The sequence below is a fragment of the Balaenoptera ricei genome, chromosome 3 (assembly GCF_028023285.1).
Source record: "Balaenoptera ricei isolate mBalRic1 chromosome 3, mBalRic1.hap2, whole genome shotgun sequence".
NCBI lineage: Eukaryota > Metazoa > Chordata > Mammalia > Artiodactyla > Balaenopteridae > Balaenoptera > Balaenoptera ricei.
Genome location: NC_082641.1, coordinates 154,654,512 through 154,676,814, shown reverse-complemented (window position 1 = coordinate 154,676,814; position 22,303 = coordinate 154,654,512). Strand labels below are relative to the sequence as shown.

Sequence of the window (22,303 nt, the reverse complement as noted above, 5' to 3'; positions counted from 1 at the left end):
TCTAAGTGGGATGCTGAATGTAATTTAAATAAACCTCACATTAGAGTAAAAATTGAGGATTTCTAGTGCAAACACCAAACTCTGCAGATTCATTAGTGCTTCTGTATCAGAAAAAAAAAGGTAATAAAGCAAATACAGAAGCAAAATTATGCACGGGGGATAATGCTCCCAGTATACTGCCATGGCATGGGTATTTAGCTAAAGGGACATGAGTGAAAGAGCAGACAACAAGCAATTCTTTCAGGAGTCTGAAAAGATACTACTATCAGAATTTCATCAGCCTACATTACTAAACATTTTAAACATTATGCCAAAGAAAAGGCTATTCATCGTGCATCTAAATAGAAACCATAATATGCTCACTTGAGAAGAGAAATATTCAATTTACATTTTGGGTTCCTCATGCTAATCGAAATCAATCTACTTATATAACACGTCAATCTTTAGGTTTGTTTTTACTATTATTTTCTCCCTTAAAATCATCTGTGGAGACTATCCAGAACCGCCAGGTGATGACTTTCTTGAAGTGTCAACCTGGGTAGGCTACAGCACCCAGTTAACTTAATCCAACACTAATCTACATGTTGCTATGAAGGTATTTTGCGGATATAAGTAAAGCCTACAATCCATTTAAGTAAAGGAGATTACTATCCCAGATAATCGAAGTGGGCTATCTCAATTCTTTGGAAGGCCCTAAAAGCAGGTTTCCCAAGGAAAGAAAAGAAATTTTGCCTGCGGACCACCGTTCTGGCCCATGCCCACGGGAGTTCTATCCTGCAGGTGATCTCCTCCTGACAGCTTTCCCATACACATTTCAGACTCGCTTAGCCAGCTGCTGACAATCATGCAAGACAATTCCTTGTAATAAAACAGATATATATGTATCATATATATATAAATATATGTATGTATCTCTCCTACTGGTTCTGCCTCTCTGGTTGAACTCCAACTGATACACACCACAGTACGGAATATAAATTTAGAAATAGTACTTCTTCGATTTAATTGGGAAAAATATTTTGTATTTGCAGATGTATGGGTAGGCCTACATAATCCTCGTTTTAAAATTGCAGTAGCTCAAGACACTGCTACAACACTAAATCATCTGACAGGAACTACTATTGTTCTGGAAGAGCAGTGTAAGGGACTATTTGTTTTTCTCAAGACCACAAAGAATGAGTCTGGGAATTCTTCATGATTTAATCTAAACCTATTAATATTGGAGAATCTTACATAAGTACTAGGAAATTTTAAAAGAATAATAAGAATTTTCTTTAGTTCAATGATAACATTCTGCTGTCATTTTTGCACTTAGAAGGTGGCTGAACACCCAGTAAAAATGCATGCTACTTCCTGAATCAGGGTGTGGCACTACAGCTGCATCGCCTGAGAGGCTACTACTTAAAGGGCACTCCAGCAAAAGAACCACCACATAAAAGATGGGCTAGAAACCAAGAATAAGACAATTATATCCAACAATATCAGAATCTTAGCAGAGAGAACACATACTTTATCCACAAGCAATGGACCTAAGAGGTACTGTTCAACTGGATATATAACCGGCTGGTCTTTAATTCTGATCAAGCAAAACCCCCAGCAAGCCCCAGCAGCAGCAAGAGTGGCAGCAGCAACTCCTCGAGTACACAACTGTAGCCTTACTTAACACTCACTTTCCCAGGAAGTCCCAAACAAACCCCCCCGACGGTGCAGGGACAGAAATGTGGCGTGGAAGGTACAAAGTGCGGGAGGCTGGCTTTCTGAGAAACAGCATGGCCAAGAGGGATATGAACACAGACAGACACAGAGACCAAAACCCCAATGGAATAGGACCAGGATAAGACACGCCAAAAGAAAGGTGACGAAACTCAGATGATGAATGACAGGGAGCCAGACACCCACACCCAGGAAACAGTGGAACAGCAACATAAGAAGCAAACGGTTAGTAAGAAACACAGCAGCCACGCACACGCAGCTCAGTACTAAAACTCTGGGAAGAAAAGGCATAAAATAATTCCAATCATCTTTTATTCCCATCTTAAACTATGCTGCTCAATAACAAATGACAAAGCCAGTAGCAACTGAGTTTTTAAAACTGTTTCTCTTCTTGGTAGCCAGGAAACTGTGCGTCGAATCTTAAAATAAGATTACAATGTTACATGACCAGAGGACAAAATTCTATAGTACTTGTTCAAATTTATAAGTAATATTCTTTGGAAAGAACAGATCATTTACAACTCTTTCCCAAAATGTGAGAAATATAGTGGCTAATAAAAGCTATCTGGTGTGCTTTGGATATCAAATATACATTTAATTCTATTTCTTACTCTCGTTCAAATCACGTCCATCTCCCCAAATCAGTACTGGGTCCAAAAATGAATTGAAACATTTTTCAAGCAAGGTATCTGGAATAGCAAGCAATAATTTCAATGCAGAGTTCTAACACAAAAAAATCAAACTGAAAAATAAAACTTTATCAAGAAATTTCTTTTCTGAAACACTGAAATACATTTAGTGGGAAGTCACTAATCCATCAGAAGTATCGTATTTTAAAATCTATGAAATTAAAATTTGAATAAAAGTCTGATTTCAAAAAATAAATAAATAAAATAAAAATAAATTACATCTATGAAGTACTGCTGTTGATTTCAGGGTGACACAAAAGCAAAGAAAGGCATGTACTTATGTAAGTATGTAACGAGAGAGTGTGTGTGTGTGTGTGTGTGTGCACGTGCACGTGTGCTGGGGGTAAAGATGCAGTGCAAACAGGGAAGACGTACAAAAAACATACATAATCTAATCTTGAGACTCTGATAATTTGTTAATTCTGACTTAAAGAACTTTATCCACCCATCTTATCCAGAACCAGACCAGAAAACATGAATAGAGTTAATATCAAAATAAGAGGAAACAAGTGAGTAGGTGATCAGCTCATTCATTCACACTTTCAACTTAGTGAAGAAGAATTGTGAGGGTTGGACTTTATCCCTTTAGTTTTTTGAAAATCAAAATTCTATGGGTACAGAACAAGAGGAAAAAGTTACTTCTAGGGGAAAATATCAAGTCTACCAATATCCTAAAAATTTAAAACTTAGTAAACAACTTATGAAAGTAGTCTACTACTTCCCAACAATCAAGAGCATGAAAATAAAATACTTCTAAGAATCAGGCTCAAAGGAGTCACACGGATTAATGACTTCATTCTGTCACTGCCAGTCTCTCTGACTGTTCAGAATACAGTGATTAATGCAGTTCTACTGGAAGAACTATTTCTATGCACTTGTGAATTTATGTTAAATACATGGTGTAAAGGAAGAGGCCAAGAGGCATACGCTTTATCTTTAGTACAAAATACCCTAACAAGAAAAAAAGGCAAAGAAAATTCCAAGAGAGCTATCTGGCTGGTTCTATTTAAACAAAGCCCATTCTGAAGAAGTCAAAGTCAGAGCTCAATAAAAAATCACATCCAGAGGGCTTCCCTGGTGGCACAGTGGTTGAGAATCTGCCTGCCAATGCAGGGGACACGGGTTCGAGCCCTGGTCTGGGAGGATCCCACATGCCGCAGAGCAACTGGGCCCGTGAGCCACAACTGCTGAGCCTGCGCGTCTGGAGCCTGTGCTCCGCAACAAGAGAGGCCGCGATAGTGAGAGGCCCGCACACCGCGATGAAGAGTGGCCCCCACTTGCCGCAGCTAGAGAAAGCCCTCGCACAGAAACGAAGACCCAACATAGCAATCAATCAATCAATCAATCAATCCTAAAAAAAAAAAAAAATCACATCCAAGTCTCCTAACTTGTCCTCAAAATGTCCCTCCTTCTAAATTTGACCTATGTACCAATGTAATAGCTTGCTTCTCCACAATACAGAGTCTAAAAATTCACAGCCCAAAAGAGCAACGGCTCAACATAAAAGGTCTAAACCAATTAAAAATTTTAACTCCTTAAACTTGAGGTTCATTTGTTCCTTAAACAGATAAATAAATAATGAGAGAGCAAGTGGCTATCTGCACTCTCTTGATTAGCCAGTAGAAAACTTTAACTTCTTAATCAATGAATACTTTCTCTTTCCAATCAATGATGCTGAAGTCTATAGCTTCCCAATCTATTCCCACTCCGTGTTGCCATTCAGAGACTGCAACGGTGAGGTTACACTGACTTAGAATAAAAAGTAGGTAATAAAGTAAATTCAGAGAGGCAGATATATTGGAAAAATATGTCCCGAAAAGTACATAGTTTTAAAACCATCCTTCAACCTCTCTAACATAGAGAGTGCCTCTTCAGCTTCCCTTTCCAACTCAGCAATCTTCTTATCTTTGTCATTCTTCTCATTTTCCACCTCCTTCAAGATTTCCAAGAGGCGGTCAACTTCTGCCTGGGCCTTGCTAGAGTCATCTTTGTACCTGGCAATCTCTCTCTCCAATTGCTGTATTCGATCACTCATCTCTGGACTGGCTCTGGCTTCCGATGCTGCCTCGTGTGCCTACAAAGAAAATGTCCAAATTCTATCAGATATACATACAGTGGCAGTGGGCAAACCATGTCCCCAAAAGCCACCTATACTCCAATTTCAACAGGGGATTATCAAACATCTAATAGCTAGTCTTCAATTTATAAGGTTCTTCTCTGCTTAAATATTACATAGACAAAATATCACTACACAGTTACATTTTTTTTTTTATAACTGGAAGTTTGTACCTTTTGACCACCTCCACCCATTATACAAACACACACACACACAGCCCTCCATTTCTGACAACTACCAATCTGGTCTCTGTATCTATGAGTTCAGTTTTTGGTTGGTTTTTGGTTTTTACATTCCACATATAAGTGAGATCATACAGTATTTGTCTTTCTCTGTCTGACTTACTTCACTGCCCTGCTTTTAAAATGTAATAATGCTAGGGAAGCACTTATCTACTAGAATGGGATAAAATCTGAAATATGATATTTAACAATTATTCTGGGTCTTACATTTTATTACTAGACTCTTATCTCAATCTTACATTAGGAAATATGCTCTCATTTATTTTAAGACATTTTTTTAAAGTCAAAGGGTTTTTTATTTTCAATAAGGCAATTTCCAATATAAATTAAGTTTAGAAACAGACATGGTAAAATAGTCAAATTCATTCAACATCTAGCAGAACTGAAAAAGCTGTATAAGACAGGTATATTGTTAATTAAGATCTCTGTGATCTACTTTCAAATTCCTGGGCATAGGTTAACTTACTGATTCCATAAACAGTTATGTGTTAATGAATAAAACTAAAGCTGATTCCCAAATATAATTAATAAATTGTTTTTATTATATTATTATTTTAGATTTTATTCTAAACAGCAAAATTCATACAAATACCTTCATAAAACAAGAATGAGTAGGCCTGTTCCATACGGGAAGCTACTGGAACTTCAGTTCCAACATGTAAAAAACTCAGAAGTCATCACTACTATTTTTACAAGAAAAAGTTGAAAAACAGAAAATCAATGAGTTTTCTAGGACCTATCAGAGAACTGAGGTCACAGGAAAAATTACCCCTCCAACATCAAGAGACACTGGCAAACCCACAGAGCTGAAGCTGAGATCTGCTCACCTGGAGCAGAAGCTGTGAGCAGAAACACTGAAGTGGTAATTTTAAGGAACTGCTGGGGGCTGAGTGTGGACGTACAAGCAAAAGAGTGAGGAAAGTCCCAGGGCCGGCGGTTTTAGCGGGGCCCATACTTTCATGGGCTTTAATCCAGGAACCACACCAGGGTCTCACAGTGAAGAGCCAACAAAAATCCCCTTGTGGTTCTGGCTGCAGGAGGGGAAGAGTAACAATTGTGAAATATGCCCAAAGTGTACTCTATCCAAAGACAGACCCTCAGGAGTAAAAATTTTAACAGAGCTTTGTCCTACCTGGGGAAAGGGCATTTCTCCCACTCTCGCCCCTGCTAGTAAAAAATAAGACTCATATATTTGACACAGATGTTGGAATTACCAGACAGGGAATTTAAAGTAAGTATGATAAATAGCTAAAGGCACAGGACTTCCCTGGTGGTCCAGCGGTTAAGAATCCGTCTTCCAGTGCAGAGGACACGGGTTTGATCCCTGGTCAGAGAACTAAGATCCCACATGCCACAGGGCAACTAAGCCCGCGCGCCGCCACTACGGAGCCCCCACGCCTCAACTAGAGAGGCTGCATCCCACAAACGACAGAGCCCATGCGCTCTGGAGCCCGTGCGCCACAACTAGAGAGCCCGCGCATCACAATGAAGATCCTGCATGCCACAACTAAGACCCAACACAGACAAAAAAAAAATAAATATTTTTAAAAAATAGTTAAAGGCGCTAAGGGGAAAAGGAGACAACACCCAAGAGTAGAGGGGCAATGTAAGCAGAAAAATGGACACTCCAAAGAAGAATGAGAAGGAAATGCCACATATTAAAAACATGGAAGATCTTGCTTATAATGTGGAATCTGAAAAAGGTGAACTCAGAAAAGCAGAGGGTAGAAGGGTGGTTGCCAGGGGCTGGGGGTGGGGAAATGGGAAGATGTTGGTCAAAGTGTACAAACTTTCAGTTATAAGATGAATAAGTCCTGGGGATCTAACGTATAGGATATTGACTCTAGTTAACAATGTTGTGTTGCATACTTGAAATCTGCTAAGAGAATACATCTTAAAAAGTGTTCTCGACAATCTAAGTGTCCATCAGTGGGTGAATAGATAAGAAAATGCGGTATGTACGTATGTATGTATGTATACACACACAGGAATATTACTCAGCCATAAAAAAGGGGGAAAGTCTTTTCATTGGCCACAATATGGATGGACCTTGAGAACATGCTAAGTGAGATAAGTCAGACAGAGTAGATAAATGTCATTATGATTGCACTTATATATGGAATCTAAAACAAAAACAAAAAGACCAAGCTCACAGAAAAGACCAGTAGCCTGCCAGAAGTGGGGAGTCAGAGGTGGGCGACATGGGTGAAGGGGACCAGAAGGTACACATTTCCAGTTACAAAACAGTAAGTCCTGGGGATGTGATGTACAGCATGGTGACTATAAATATGTGCTGCATATGTCAAAGTTGCTAAGAGAATACATCTTAAAAGTTCTCATCACAAGAAAAAAAATTTATAACTATGTATATTGATGGATGTTCAATAGATTTACTGTGGTGATGATTCTGCAATATATACAAATATTGAGTTGTTATGTTGTACACCAGAAACTAATAAAATGTTATATGTCAATTATACTACAATTTTTAAAAAGTGTTCTCACCACACACACGAAAAAAGGTAACTATTTAAGGTTGATGAATGTGTTAATTAGCTTGACTGTGGTAACCATTTCACAATGCATACATAGATGAAAGCATCATGTTGTACACCTTAAATATCTACAATTTTTGGCATTGAAAAAGCTGAGGAAAAAGAAAAGAGTGAAAATGTATATTGCAAACTCTAGAGCAACCTATATTTAGGTTGGAGGAGGGCGTTGTGGGAGCAGTGTAATAGGAAAACATCACTAATTAATTAAAATGAAAAGTTACAGTTGTCCAGAATGAAAGAAGGGAAAATACGAAAAGTAAAATGGCAATTAGCAGAAAAACAAGTAATAAATCAGAGGAGGGGGAAGCCACCAAGTCCTCTACCCAAAGATAACTTTATTTTTTCTCATGAACCTAAACACAAAGTTTAAGAGATCATAAAAATGGCCAGCTATAGAAGTATCATAACAAGGAGATTAAAAATAAACAAAGAGAAAATGTGGGATTGCCATAAATAGGCGAGTTTGGAATATTAGTGAATAACATTTATTACTCTTGACAGTTACTGCTCAGTTTCATAATCCTAAATACATCTAACAGTCTTACCTTCAATATTCCAGTATTAAATAGAAAATTACCTCCACTTCTTTAGTGAGGGGGAAAAAAGTCAATTACCAAATCTGAATTAGTTAACCTCAAAAAAAGCATTTTCCTACTTATTCAAAAGTAACTTTAAGCTACTGGATTTTCTTCCTTTCCTTAGCTTAAGAATATGACTTCATTTCTGGCATACCCTAAATAATGATTCATCACAAGGTGTTCATGCTGAACACACCCAATATATGTCAAAAGAACACCACCAAGTCTCAAGACTAGGCTGGGCCCCCTTCTCATCAGTAATCACATGAACTGGACCCAGTTAATCAGAGTTGGTAACTCAGAGATAATAAGTATGAAAGTGCTTTGAAAACCACAAACTGCCATATAAATATTAGAGAGGTGTAAATCAATGAAATGGATAGTAAATACCTGTACCAAATTCTAATATTCACCGGTATGGGTGACTATCACTGTTAAATTATCTCTTTCCAGGAAGCCTAATGCTAATAGAAGAAAAATATCAGATAACTGAGATTTTTACATTGTGGTCTTACATTTCATCTACAAAGGAGCTGCATATTTTAATCTTACTCTGAATTGCCAATTTTCTAAGAGTTTGGGGACTCTCAGGAGTAAAGTAAAATAGGGTAAGAATGCCAAGAGAATTAATCAAGGTATAAATGGTATTTTGAATTTTAGGAGATTATTGGTAAGTTATTCCACTGGTAAGTTATTCCATATGGACACTATAGAGTTTTCTACTATGCTGTTATTTAAGGCAAAGCAAGAACAGTCATCAAGACAGTATGGGACTGGCACAAAAACAGAAATACAGATCAATGGAACAGGGTAAAAAGCCCAGAGATAAACCCACTCACATATGGTCACCTTATTCTTGATAAAGGAGGCAAGAATATACAATGGAGAAAAGACAGCCTCTTCAATAAATGGTGCTGGGTAAACTGGACAGCTACATGTAAAAGAATGAAAGCAGAACACTCCCTAACACCATACACAAAAATAGACTCAAAATGGGTTAAAGACCTAAATGTAAGGCCAGACACTATCAAACTCTTAGAGGAAAACAGAGGCAGAACACTCTATGACGTAAATCGCAGCAAGATCCTTTTTGACCCACCTCCTAGAGAAATGGAAATAAAAACAAAAATAAACAAATGGGACCTAGAAACTTAGAAGCTTTTGCACAGCAAAGGAAACCATAAACAAGATGAGACGACAACCCTCAGAATGGGAGAAAATATTTGCAAATAAAGCAACTGACAAAGGATTAAACTCCAAAATATACAAGCAGCTCATGCAGTTCAATATCAAAAAACAAACAACCCAATCCAAAAATGGGCAGAAGACCTAAATAGACATTTCTCCAAAGAAGATATACAGATGGCCAACAAACACATGAAAGGATGCTCAACATCACTAATCATTAGAGAAATGCAAATCCAAACTACAATGAGGTATCACCACCTCACACCAGTCAGAATGGCCATTATCAAAAAATCTACAAACAATAAATGCTGGAGAGGGTGTGGAGAAAAGGGAACCCTCTTGCACTGTTGGTGGGAATGTAAATTGATACAACCACTATGGAGAACAGTAGGGAGGTTCCTTAAGAAACTATAAATAGAACTACCATACAACCCAGCAATCCCACTACTGGGCATATACCCTGAGAAAACCATAATTCAAAAAGAGTCATGTACCACAATGTTCATTACAGCTCTATTGACAATAGCCAGGACATGGAAGCAACCTAAGTGTCCATCAACAGATGAATGGATAAAGAAGATGTTGCACATATATACAATAGAATATTACTCAGCCATAAAAAGAAATGAAATTGAGTTACTTGCAGTGAGGTGGATGGACCTAGAGTCTGTCATACAGAGTGAAGTAAGTCACAAAGAGAAAAACAAATACCGTATGCTAACACATATATACAGAATCTAAAAAAAAAAAAAGTTATGAAGAACCTAGGGGCAGGACAGGAATAAAGACGCAGATGTAGAGAATGGACTTGAAGACACGGGGAGGGGGAAGGGTAAGCTGGGACGAAGTGAGAGAGTGGCATGGACATATATACACTACCAAATGTAAAACAGATAGCTAGTGGGAAGCAGCCGCATAGCACAGGGAGATCAGCTCAGTGCTTTGTGACCACCTAGAGGGGTGGGATAGGGAGGATGGGAGGGAGATGCAAGAGGGAGGAGATATGGGGATATATGTTTATGTATAGCTGATTCACTTTGTTATAAAGCAGAAACTTAAAAAAAATAAATAAAGCAAAGCAAGAAATTGGAAAAGTTTTCTTTAACCTTTTTCAACTGCGAGTCCATCTTCAGACACTCTTCCTTCTTCTGCTCCAAAGCAATTTCTAGTGTCTTAAGCCGTGAGTCCTTTTTCAATCCTGCGGAAGCCAGGGAAGAAGCATGCTCTTTCAGATCCAAGAGTGAAGCCTAAAAGAAGCAACATACATCTAGAATAAATACTATTTATTAACAAAATGGAGATTTAAATTCTTAAATTTATTTTCCTGGTGGTTTGTAGTTTCTTTCCATTAGCATATACTGACATATTTCCACTTCAAGAACATGAAATACAGAACAACAACATTAGCTCTGGCTTTCAAGTTCTAACTAAAACAGAATGAATTCCCAAGAAATACCAACTGAATAGTGACTTAAAGAGCTCTACCAATACATATCCATTCCCACAAAATAAATGGAAGTAGATCAAGCTTTGTGAGTGTAAGCAGTCAACCTTAGTAGCTACACTGACTTTTTTCTTCTCTTCTAATTTTGGAAGAAACATTCTATTAGAAACACAAATTCCCATGAATTTTCCTAAAGATATTAGAAAGAAAACCCTGAGAATGTCCCTAAAGCTCATTATTATCTGATCACAAGGCATTAGGCATTTCTGCTATTTAGGTGACATTGACAAGATTCTTCAAAAGTAATATCAAAGTCTATTAAGTCACCTAATTGGTCAACAATCATTTAAGATTTCTCTGCCAATGCTGAGGTGATCGTTAAGAGCTGATGTAAATAAACTGTCCTCCTTGTGCATATGACGTTCGTCTATCAGCTTTCTCACCATTAGCACAATATTTCTCCAAATGTAACTGGAGAAATACTGTTATTTTAGGATCTGTAAAACGTCATTAGCAAGTAAGAAGCCAACTCATAACAGTTGCAAGAGGTAAGAGGTAAGACTTAGGAAAGAAATGATTCCATCTACTATATCACTGCAGAGCTTCCTGAAATAATCCCTGCTATAAGAAGATTCTTTAAATCTTCCAACAGACCCTTTTTTTATACGCATTATGTAAACACCAACAACATATACACACAATGCACTGGCTAAGCAAACCAAATAATTCCATTTTGGTGATCTTGACCTCTTTCTCTGAGAGGTCGCCTTGCAATAGGCTGACTTTTTCTTTCAGGTCTTTAAGATCTTTTTTGTAGTTATCAATTTCCTCCTGCTTTTCTTGCTCATCTCGGTCCCGCTGGTCCTTTAAGCGTTCGATTGTCCGCTCCTGATAAGAGAGTACATCAATACATGAGAAAATTCCTTTCATACTTCTATCATATGACTGCAATTCAGCTTCTAGCTGATAAAATTTCACACTTCCATCCTCCATTCAAAAGACAGTGATAGGTCGTTAATAATTGACCTTGTGAAGAATTCAACCTTCCAACCTATCTTGCCCTAACATACATCTGGTTTTGTTCTTTTGATTCCCCTAGGTTTCTTTTCCTATAACCTTAATTAGTATTAGATGTCCCTAGAGTATTCTTTTGGAATAATCTCATTTATTCAAATCCCAAGCAACAAAAAACTTATACATATACCCTAAGGACAATAAGTAGCAAATATTTCTTTTCTATATATAATTCACATGTTGCCTACAAAGCAATGGAAACAACTCACAACTCACACAGCAAACAGGAGGAGGTTGGAGAGATTATGATTTGTTGAGCTTAAAGCATAAAGGAGGATAAAGAAAAGAGAAACCATTAAAACTTCTGTCAACAGATACTCAGGAAGTTTGAAAGTTGAAGCAATTTAAGTATATTTATGGGTATTATTTCTGAATATATTCGGGGATCAAGCCTTGATCCCTGGGCAGGAAGCCTGAAACATTCTGAGTCCAAGAGGCTTAAGGAACAGTAACCCTATCCCTTAAAGAAAAAAGAAGAAGAAGAAGAAGAAGAATCCAATTAAAATGCCCCACCAAGAGTCCTTAAACCTCCTCCAAGACATTAACACTTGTCATGTTGGGCCACTTCTTTAGTCAACCATTCCTGTAAAAACTAGGTTTGCTCATGAAGGCAAAATGAAGTGGCAAGGCCACGACTAGAAAAACAGCAAGTACACTGTATTAATAACTAAAACCCATGAATATATTAGATCCCAATGCGGCACAGTAAAAGAGAACTAATGTTGCCTCCTGATGGTCAGCGTCCGACATTCCCACATCACCGAATTCTAGCTGACCATACACATAAAAAGAAGATAGTAAACAGGGAGCACATGGCTGATTCTTTAGAAACTTCAGCCACTGCCCTCCAGTACGGAATCCATCCTGCCTAGCAACAGGTGCTTAAATTGGCAACAACAAAACGAATCTTCTTTCCCTTACACTGGGTACGTCAGCAACAGTACAGGCAGCTCTTTTCCCTTTTGCCAAAGCGACTTCTTCTGTCTCCTCTATCAAGTCTCAGCACTAAAGTGACTTTCAGATTAATGAGAAGGCAGAAGAAATGTGTCTGTGAGGAGTCTGGGCCAGTCACCCACCTTCTCGGCAAGGGCCTCCTCCAAAGTAGTCAAGGCGGTGTCAGTGTTGGTGGTGTCAGCCTGCAAGGATTTGACTCGCTCCTTCAAGCTGCTCATCTGTTTTTCCTTATCTCTAAGTTGCTCTTGGAGATTTTCAATCTGAGTTGTGCACACACATTTAAGGGGGGGAAAAAAAGGAAATTCAGAGAAATACAAACAGTCACAATAAAAATCATTTTAAGTTGGAAACAGGTAGATCAGGGTTGTCAGTGCGTGCTCTGCAGAAGTAATTTAACCCTAAGGGTCTTAGAACTTCATGCAAAGCTTTAAACTGAGAACTTATAGCCAGAAGAGAGAAAAGACATACACATGGGTATGGTCATACATGCAGAGTCATAAATCTCTATAAAGAAATAAGGAAAGTAGCTAGGGAGAAAAGACCCAACATATAGGGATGGGGATAAAGGGAAGACCTACAGAGAGGAAAGCCATGAGAAACTGGATTACTTCCAAAGCAACAGTGTAAATGCCCAGAGAGATTCCTTTAAAAAATGCTGAGGGAGGACAGCAAATTGAACAGCTGGATGCTAAGAAAAACAAATCAGCTGTAAAAAGGAAAAACTGTTCTTAAATTTATTTATTTATTTATTTATTTTTGGCTGTGTTGGGTCTTCGTTTCTGTGTGAGGGCTTTCTTTGGTTGTGGCGAGCGGGGGCCACTCCTCATCGCGGTCGCGGGCCTCTCACTGTCGCGGCCTCTCTTGTTGTGGAGCACAGGCTCCAGACGCGCAGGCCCAGTAGTTGTGGCTCACGGGCCCAGTTGCCCCGCGGCATGTGGGATCTTCCCAGACCAGGGCTCGAACCCGTGTCCCCTGCATTGGCAGGCAGATTCTCAACCACTGCGCCACCAGGGAAGCCCGGAAAAACTGTTCTTAAATGCTAGTGTTCAAGTTAGGTTTTTATATCATCTTTTATTTCAACAGCAAGCATTTTCAATGAAATTTATTATTATAGTTATTCATTCCTTCATATACCCTAGTACGCATTCATTTACTCAAAAAACTATTGGTGAAGTCTCTATTACATGCCAGGCACTAGTGACACAAAGAAAAATGAACAGACCCATTTTCATTATAAGATGGGAAGGGGACTTTATGTACCTGAATCCAAGCTATGGATGGGCTTCCGTGTCATTCTAACGAGCACACATTTTACTCTAGACAGATGGGGACTATTAGGGACTTTTAAGCAAAGAAACAGTCCGGTCAGTTCTGTATTTCAGACTGATAATTCTGATAGCTGTGGAGAAGATAGTCAATAATCTAAGGGGAGTTACGTAGAGACATGAAAACAGCGAGGAGAGCGTATCAATTCAGGTAAGAGAGTTTGGAAACTAAGTGAGTTAAGAGAGATGGAAAATAGGGGATGGGTTTGTGAACTAGTGTGGAAACAGCATATTATCACTAGGGAGACTCCCGTACACACAATGAAAAATAGGAAGCAAAAATATGGAGGAACTGTAGAGAGAGATTCTTAATAAGCAAAAGGAAAATAAGTAAGACAACTATTCTAAAACTCACAAACTTCATTCTTTCATTCAGCTACGTGCCAGGCAGTTTTCTAGGTGTTGAGGATATAGAATTAATCCAAACAGACAAATATCCCTACCCTCAAAGAGCTTAATCCTAATACGATAGACAAGGAATGAATGAATGAAGTGAACATAGTATGTAGGATGGTGATAAGTCCTACAGAGAAAAATGAAGCAGGAGAATATAATATCATCGTCTACTCTTGAACTAGCTGGTTTATGTCACATGGTTTTCAAAAAGCAACATAAATGTTATCTGCTTTGGGACGACTTTCTTGCTCTTACCCCCATGACAATAAGATGACCACAGTCTGTATGCCATCACACATGAACAAAGTACTGATCTACATACATACATATACACATCTCCCATTCTTTTCTCTATCTATACATTTATCTCCATTCTTTCATCTATCTATACATTATAACACGAATCTCCAACCATATTGTTATTACTCATTCTATACACATCTCCACAAATAGACTGGATCTTACTCCTCTACCCGAGCTTTGTATCTTCATATCTGGCACACATCAGGTCTATAATAAATTCTGGTTCATTAGTCAGTAAATAATACATAAGCTTGGACTTTTATAAACTGTATTTAGGCATACACATAAACTTCTGCCAAGAAAAGAACTACAAAAGAACCTAAATCCAACCTTCAAATAATTCCTGCATCAATCAATTTAATATAAGCTCTTTAAGGGTCTGCTTCATTCCAAGCAGACCCTTCCAAGGGGAAGAAAAAAAGGTCCCTCTCTACAGTCCCTGAGAATTCCACAGCAGAACAAATAAGCTAAGCAAAAAGATTCAGCGAACTCAGAATAGGGAACCATGAGTACTGTCAGGCTTGGATTTTCACTCTTTAACGAAGGAAGAATCCTACAGGTGAACCACTGCAACTGGCTCCAGTCTTTTCCATGCCGATAAAGTCCAAAGCATACTGTGAGAGAAAAGACCATCACATATGAAAAGCATTAGTTTCCTTTAGTTTAGTCGGACACTCCTACTGGAATCTCATATGGATCAATACTTAGGTAAATTCACAACCACTAAAGAGATTTTGCCACTTAAAAATCTAGTACTCCATAACATACAGGAGGCAATGCCCTGGTGTTTACATATTTAACCAGCTGTGCGGGTCATCCTAGTTGCTGACATATAAACCTTACACACACAAAAAAGATATCATTCTGTTGATTAGACTTTTTTACCAAGAAAGAGCAGTACAACCACCTTTTTTAAAAAATAAAACTTCATAGAACCAACCAAGTTTTACATACAAGAAACCAGAGATTTGTTTTATGAGCCCACCTAATATACAAACAGCCCTTACATGCATAATAAGGATTATACCCTTCTTTCTCCTCCATCATCAGCATCTAAGAAATAATTAAGATGTTCACTGTTAACAATTCCACTTGTATAATTTGTATGTAGTCCAACTATTAAAGGGATCCATTATTCTTTGCCAGCAAAAACAAAAACCAACAAACAAACCAACAAACAAAAAGACTTTTCCTGATATACTCAGGTGCAGAAGCTGCTAAACCAGGTAAAATCCCCAGTAACAAGCTCTCCCTAAGCTACTTTCTTATCCAATTAGCCAGCTGTCTAAACTGTTGAGTTGGAGGGGAGGAAGAGGATGGCTATTCCTGGAGAGCAGAAATAGCCATTCCACAGTGAAGAAAGGGCAGCGCTCACTAGAGCTGTCTCCTTTGGGCAAGCTGCTATCGGCAAGGAAGACTTGCAGTAGATACAGATATGTGCAAACCAGCTGCAAGAGCATTAACCCAAAAGAGGCTCTGTGTGGTGTGTAGGAGGATGGGTGTGTACAAAGCACTTTCCGTTTACCCAGCATCACGATGGACAGCAGCTGAATCCTACTGAAAACTCCTTTTATATATCCTCACTTTGGTTGAGACTCAAAATCGTGATTTTGTGATCAAGGCTCTCTGGGTTCAGACGTTGCTAACCAAGGGGTGTATGAATGCTATCATATTAATCTTGCCATTATTCTCTTCTTTTAACTAATCCAATATAGAGGCTGTGAAAACTGTTCACCCTAATAGTCCCATGTCACACCATTTCAGTATTTACTATGCAATTTCTATAAACTATATAGTGGAAATCCCATTCTATACCAAGTTCAATTATCCACAGGATCTAAAATACACTATTTACAAAAGCTTTGAATACAACAGCTAAGAGAAAAACTGGATCAGTTATGCACATACTCGACTATTAATGATAAAGATGACTGCTTCAGAATCATGCTAAGTGGAAAAATACTCCTTTAAATATGCTCAGAATATCTACCCAAGAAAAAAACTTTCCATTTTGTAGAAACAGAAACCACAGAATCCCTAAAATGGCAATATGATAAAAACAACAAAAAATTACTCGTGATGGGGGTGGTGGAGGAGGCGGCGGCAGTGGTGACAAGAGGCACCACTAACACAGAGAGTGTGGTATGTATCAGGCACTGTTTTCAGAAATCTATGTGTAACAACTATTGAAGCTCCACCACAAGACTGTAATTGTTAGGCAATCTAGCTCCAGAATTCTACTCTTAATCACTGTGCTGTAAATAATATGTTCTATGATGGGGGGCGGGGGGGGGGGGAAGAAGAATCACACAAAGATGTCTCAAGCATCTTTCCATAAATGATTCCTTATTATTAAGTAGTGTTTATCAATAAACACAATGTTATTACTACGGTCACATATGAAAATATTCTCCCCTACAGAAGCAAAGAAGGAAGGGTGGAGGTACCAAACCACTGCCAATGCAGAAGAGCATCTTCCATGTACTTCCGTGTATAGTCAAACATAACACACTAAAGCTGGTGGGCAGAACCAAAGGTACTTGATATCAGGATCAATATCATGATAGTATTAAGACAGTCTGTTTAGCCTTTCAAGGGGTAGAAGGAGGCTAGTTTATTTATACACACGGACTAAGGAGCACTTAACAATAGCTAAAAAAGCTTTTCTTCTTTTACTTTAATAACTTATACTTAGTAATATTGAAAATTAATAAAAAATTCTTGCAGAAAATAATGTATTTTATAATTCTATGGGCTCTTCCTACTTTATGCATAACCGATCTGTATTAAGAAGAAATCATTAAGCAGCTATTAACATGTATTCAATTTCTGCATGAGTAAAACTGTGCAGAGATCGAAGGAATTGGTGTTTAGTCTATATTATCTGTGTCCCTGGTGATGAAGAGGGAGGGGAAGGGTCAATCAGGTTTATACATACAGCCTAAAATCATAGAGAAGAACTAAGAGTGAAGAATTCAAGAAGGAAACACTTTCTAAATAACTATTTAGAGAAGGAAGGCGTTTTCCTTAAAATGACCTCTCTAATTAGGGTATAACTCTGTTAACTGGGCTAGAAAGAAAATCGAAATAATTATTATATGATACAGAGCCTTTCTTCTCGTACAATTTTTATTTTACAAAGAGAGAAAAACCGATGAAAGAGGAGGAAGACTAACGCAGAATGCATGCTGCACGTGAATCCATCAAATCTGCACACCAGCTCCACACTGGCACAGATTTCTTTTTTTTTTTTTTTTTTTTTAATATTTCTTTTTTTTTTTTAATTTTTATTTATTTATGGCTGTGTTGGGTCTTCGTTTCTGTGCGAGGGCTTTGTCTAGTTGCAGCAAGTGGGGGCCGCTCTTCATTGCGGTGCGCAGGCCTCTCATTATTGCGGCCTTTCTTGTTGCAGAGCACAGGCTCCAGACGCGCAGGCTCAGTAACTGTGGCTCACGGGCCCAGCCGCTCCGCAGCATGTGGGATCCTCCCAGACCAGGGCTCGAACCCGTGTCCCCTGCATTGGCAGGCAGATTCTCAACCACTGCGCCACCAGGGAAGCCCTGGCACAGATTTCTTAACATCTTTTGTTTTGGTTTTTATCAGCATTGCCAGTTGTCAGAAACTATCATGGTTCAACGTGGGTGATTTATTCCTAGTCAAGTGGAACCGACTGCTCTGCTGCTGAGGCCCTAATCACTGAGCAAACGTAGAAGGGACTTCCTATAGGATGTAGTTCTAAGGACAAGAAATCCCAAAATACTCCTTGCAGTCACCTAGCTACCTGGAACATCATTTAAAGGAAAGAATTTTTTGGATGATGCCTCCACACTTGTTCTAAGCAGCCATCAGTGTCAAATGTATTGTGGAAAGCAAGTTACTCAGAAAGGCTCTGACCTTTACCTTCTTGGTTAATAATACCTCTCAGTATCAGTGGTAAAAGTACAGTCTGGATGAACGGGTCATAATCAGCTGGCAAAAGAGATCTACAGTAATCAATGGAATCTAAAAAGGAAAAATTCACTAAGTCCCCTGATCTACGCAATTGTTTGTCTACCATCCTGCAGGCCTGTGAAATGTACTAACAAGGCACAACTATACTTTACCAAAATGATCAGGGTTTGCCCAGACTGTACTGGTCTCTAAATTTTACTTGTCCAGTTATGTGTTTCCAACGATTAGAGGATACAAGAGCAACAAAGTCATGTGGAACTCTAAGCAGTGTTTTAAACACAATTTAGGTTGTTAAAACTCCCATAGCTATATTCTCAATGACTGTTTAGGGTCTTTAATAAGCCCAGCAAAGATTCTGGCTGACACAACCAATTATTTCTTTGGTTGAGTTTCCCTCCCAATTGTGCTATTCTCTCATCATATAAGTAATGGACGGATTACCGTGATGAATAAATAGCTAGCTATGTCCCACTGGGCAAGTTACTTGTTCTTTCTAATTACCTACCTACAAGACAAAGACCACTAATATTCCTTTCAATTCTAAAATACAACTGTATTCTTATGATGGGAAAGACGAGAACATTTAAAAAGTAATAAACTTCAGCAGAGTACCTCTGTATTTTATCTTAAAAACTGTTGAAATTGAACTATACAGGAAGTATAGGTATGACCTTTAGGAAAATACAGAGTCCATTGCTCCGGTTAGATTTTATTAATTGCTGGGAGGGAAAGTAAGTTCCTTGATAGACTTGCTCATGGTACAGATAATGGAACTAGGGACCTCTTGAATTAAAATAACTGGATAATATGAAGCAAAAGCTGGTGAGACCAAAGGTCACACTGCTAGTCAAGATCTGCTTGGTAGACAATTAAGGAAATGGCTCAAATACTTCTTTTTATATCTGGCAGGCATATATAAAAACTTGACGGATATTCATATGCTAAAATTGCTCAAAAAAAACCAAAAAAACAAAAAGAGGACCCATAAATCCACGGTGGCTGTCCTTGTGAAGCAGCGGCAATGATGGGACTGCACCTAGGACCTCAATTCACACCTATACGAATGGCATCCCTTGAAGCTGTGCGATAACAATAGATAGAACACTCTTAGATCTAATAGTTCACTACATTTTAGTGATGAAAGAACTCAGTATTTTTAAGTAACTAACTAAAGCAGACACACTAGGCTTAGTTTCTGCCCATCCCCCCACAAAGAACCACTATTCTTTGTATTACTTATTACCAATAACAAAGTCGGGAAAAATCAAGTACATAACAATAGAAGGCTAGCTAAATTAAATATGCTCTATCAACCATTACAGTTCATATACTTGATGATTAATTAAGGATATGCAAACTTCTTTATTATATAACATTACATGAAAAAGAAAAGTTATCAAAATGTACAATATTATCCCAATTTGAAGGAAAAGTTTATTTTTACATAGAACTTTCCTTGTTATACCTTTTCCACATTTTTCAAATATTCAGAAGGGACATACATGATTTCAATGATAATGACAAAAGCAATAATTTTCTAACTCCTATCTGAGAAATCTCAGGATTTACAAGAAATATGATTAGGATCATGATAAGAGAGATTCTCCTAACATATGCACTTACCAACATGGGAAATCTCTAGGGGTTTCTGTGGGACATGTGAGCGTTTCTATTTAACCCACACCTTCCACAGGTTCATACTGTGGGACCAAACCAAGCTGTCAGAGACGTGGGGGGTTTTCCGCAATGCCAAAGGAAGACTGAGAGATAACAAATGAATCCAGAGAAACCAAGACTTGCAAAATCTATTTGAAATATAAGGTCCAAAGGAAACAGCAATAGGATGCTTCACATATTTTAAGTCTAAATTCAAGTTCATCTCACTCAATTTTTATTTTAGCCAGGCCTACTTTTATGGCCTGAAGTAAGCTAACTTGTACTAAAAGTCAATCCTAGTGTGACAAGGCTGGGTTTCCCAAGAAGCAGACCTTGAGACAGATTTTATTGTTCAAGAAATCAGAGGGTGCTCTTGGGATCAATACCAGTGGAAAGGAAGTGGGGGGGGGGGGGAGCATGATGGTGCAGAGGGAGAAATTAGGCTGCCATGAAGTCCCAAAGGATTCAGACAACCCCATGGGGAGCTCTGAATCTGCAATGACCTTTCAGAGTTGCCCCAAGTCAGGGCAATGGATTCAAGCCCTTGTACCCTACAAGGATCAATCATTGGATACCAATGGGAAGGGATGTGGCCTTGTACAAGGTAGGTCTCTTTAGCCAACGCAATCTCCACAGGGGATACTTCCAGCACCTGGGGGAATACATCCTTCAACCCTCAGCAGGGATCTGGGTCACTCATCACAGCATCCATTATACCCAGCAGCTATGTATGCTCTTTCTAGTTAAATAATATTTAACATGAAATTGTAATTGCTCTCAATTTATGCTGTATTTGAACCATATACATAATTTTATGGCTTTGTAAAACCTAGAGACCCTTGTATCCCAACTTGATTGTTTCACCCATGGTGGGCATTTTGAAGCAGGAGTTCAGGGATGGCCTTTAAGGTGTGTCTGACATCCCAGTCCACACAAATGAGCCATGCGCATTTTTACATGAAGAGCACCCACAGCTTTCATCAGATTGTCAAAAGGGTAGGAGAAAAGTTACAAATCATTAATTAGTGGCATTCTTTTCAAATACCCACAATATTTTCTAAAACGAATAGCCACTTCACTTAAAATTGCTTGCTTGCTTAGCTGTTTTACAAAGATACTGTGTTACCAAATTTGCTGTGTAAGAGTTTGGCCTGGTTGGGATGCAGGGAGAACAGATCCAAACAACAGTTCCTCACCTATATGCAATGGAAGCCCAAGAATCTTATTAAATTTAGTAAATTCTCCTTGGTCAACTTGAATGATTTTTCTAATCTGAAAAACCCCTGCAGGAAAAAAAAAGTGTTAGGAGAAAAAAGTAAGGAGGTCTGGCAATTACAGGAAGATAAAACAGATAAAGGACAAAATACACGTCTGATGCTGGAAGCTCTTTTCTGGTGAGGGTGTACGTATCGGTATGGCAGAGAGAAGGAAGAGCACAAAAAGCTACTTCATCAAAGTTTGATTTAATAATTTCTTCAGGAGGTTAATTATTTCCACTTCTCAACTAGAGTTGACAGGCACCTAGGCGTCTATCCAAAAACAGGCATTCCCACAGGTGAGAATGCAATGCAAGTTAATTCATGCCAAATTATAAGCAGTTTTAAGCAGAAGAAAATATTAACTGTGCTTCAAAACTCTGATCAAGCATTTTTTTTCCAAATCCTTTGCCTCTTTCTAGATATTTATCTATGTAATATTTATACTCTGACAAGTTCCTGCTACAAGGTCTCCTGAGAGACTACTAAGAACAACCTTTGTCCCCAAAGGAATCTGACCCTTCCATATTGACTTGTTAATTACCATTTTTCAAGTTTAAAATATGTTTTCAGTCAAAACAGAAGTCAGGGCACTCCAAACTAGAGCTTGCAAGACTCTGAGAATATTAATATGGCATACGATTAATAGGAAATGGACACATCACATAAATCCTCAAATTATTCACGAAGCTACTTAAAAGTCCAAAGAAATGATGTTTTCATAAGAGTCAAAATTACTTCTGTGTTGTACAAAGCATGACACTATAAGCCTTTGAATGCTTCTTGTTTATATTATACCCTAGCACTTGAAAATAAAGCATTTATCCAAAGGCTATGTTCTCTCAGGTCCATTCCTATTGCCT

The 22,303-nt window shown here is 38.4% G+C and overlaps 1 protein-coding gene across 1 annotated transcript in view; it reads right to left on the bottom strand.

Moving 5' to 3' along the window:
- LOC132363422 (ELKS/Rab6-interacting/CAST family member 1-like) overlaps positions 1-22,303 on the bottom strand; it is a 120,209-nt gene that overhangs the window by 5,699 nt on the left and 92,207 nt on the right. Inside the window, 4 exon segments of the mRNA XM_059919124.1 lie at positions 2,325-4,476; positions 10,188-10,328; positions 11,273-11,413; positions 12,676-12,813. Coding sequence (XP_059775107.1) covers positions 4,183-4,476; positions 10,188-10,328; positions 11,273-11,413; positions 12,676-12,813 — 714 coding nt within the window. The 3' untranslated portion in view covers positions 2,325-4,182.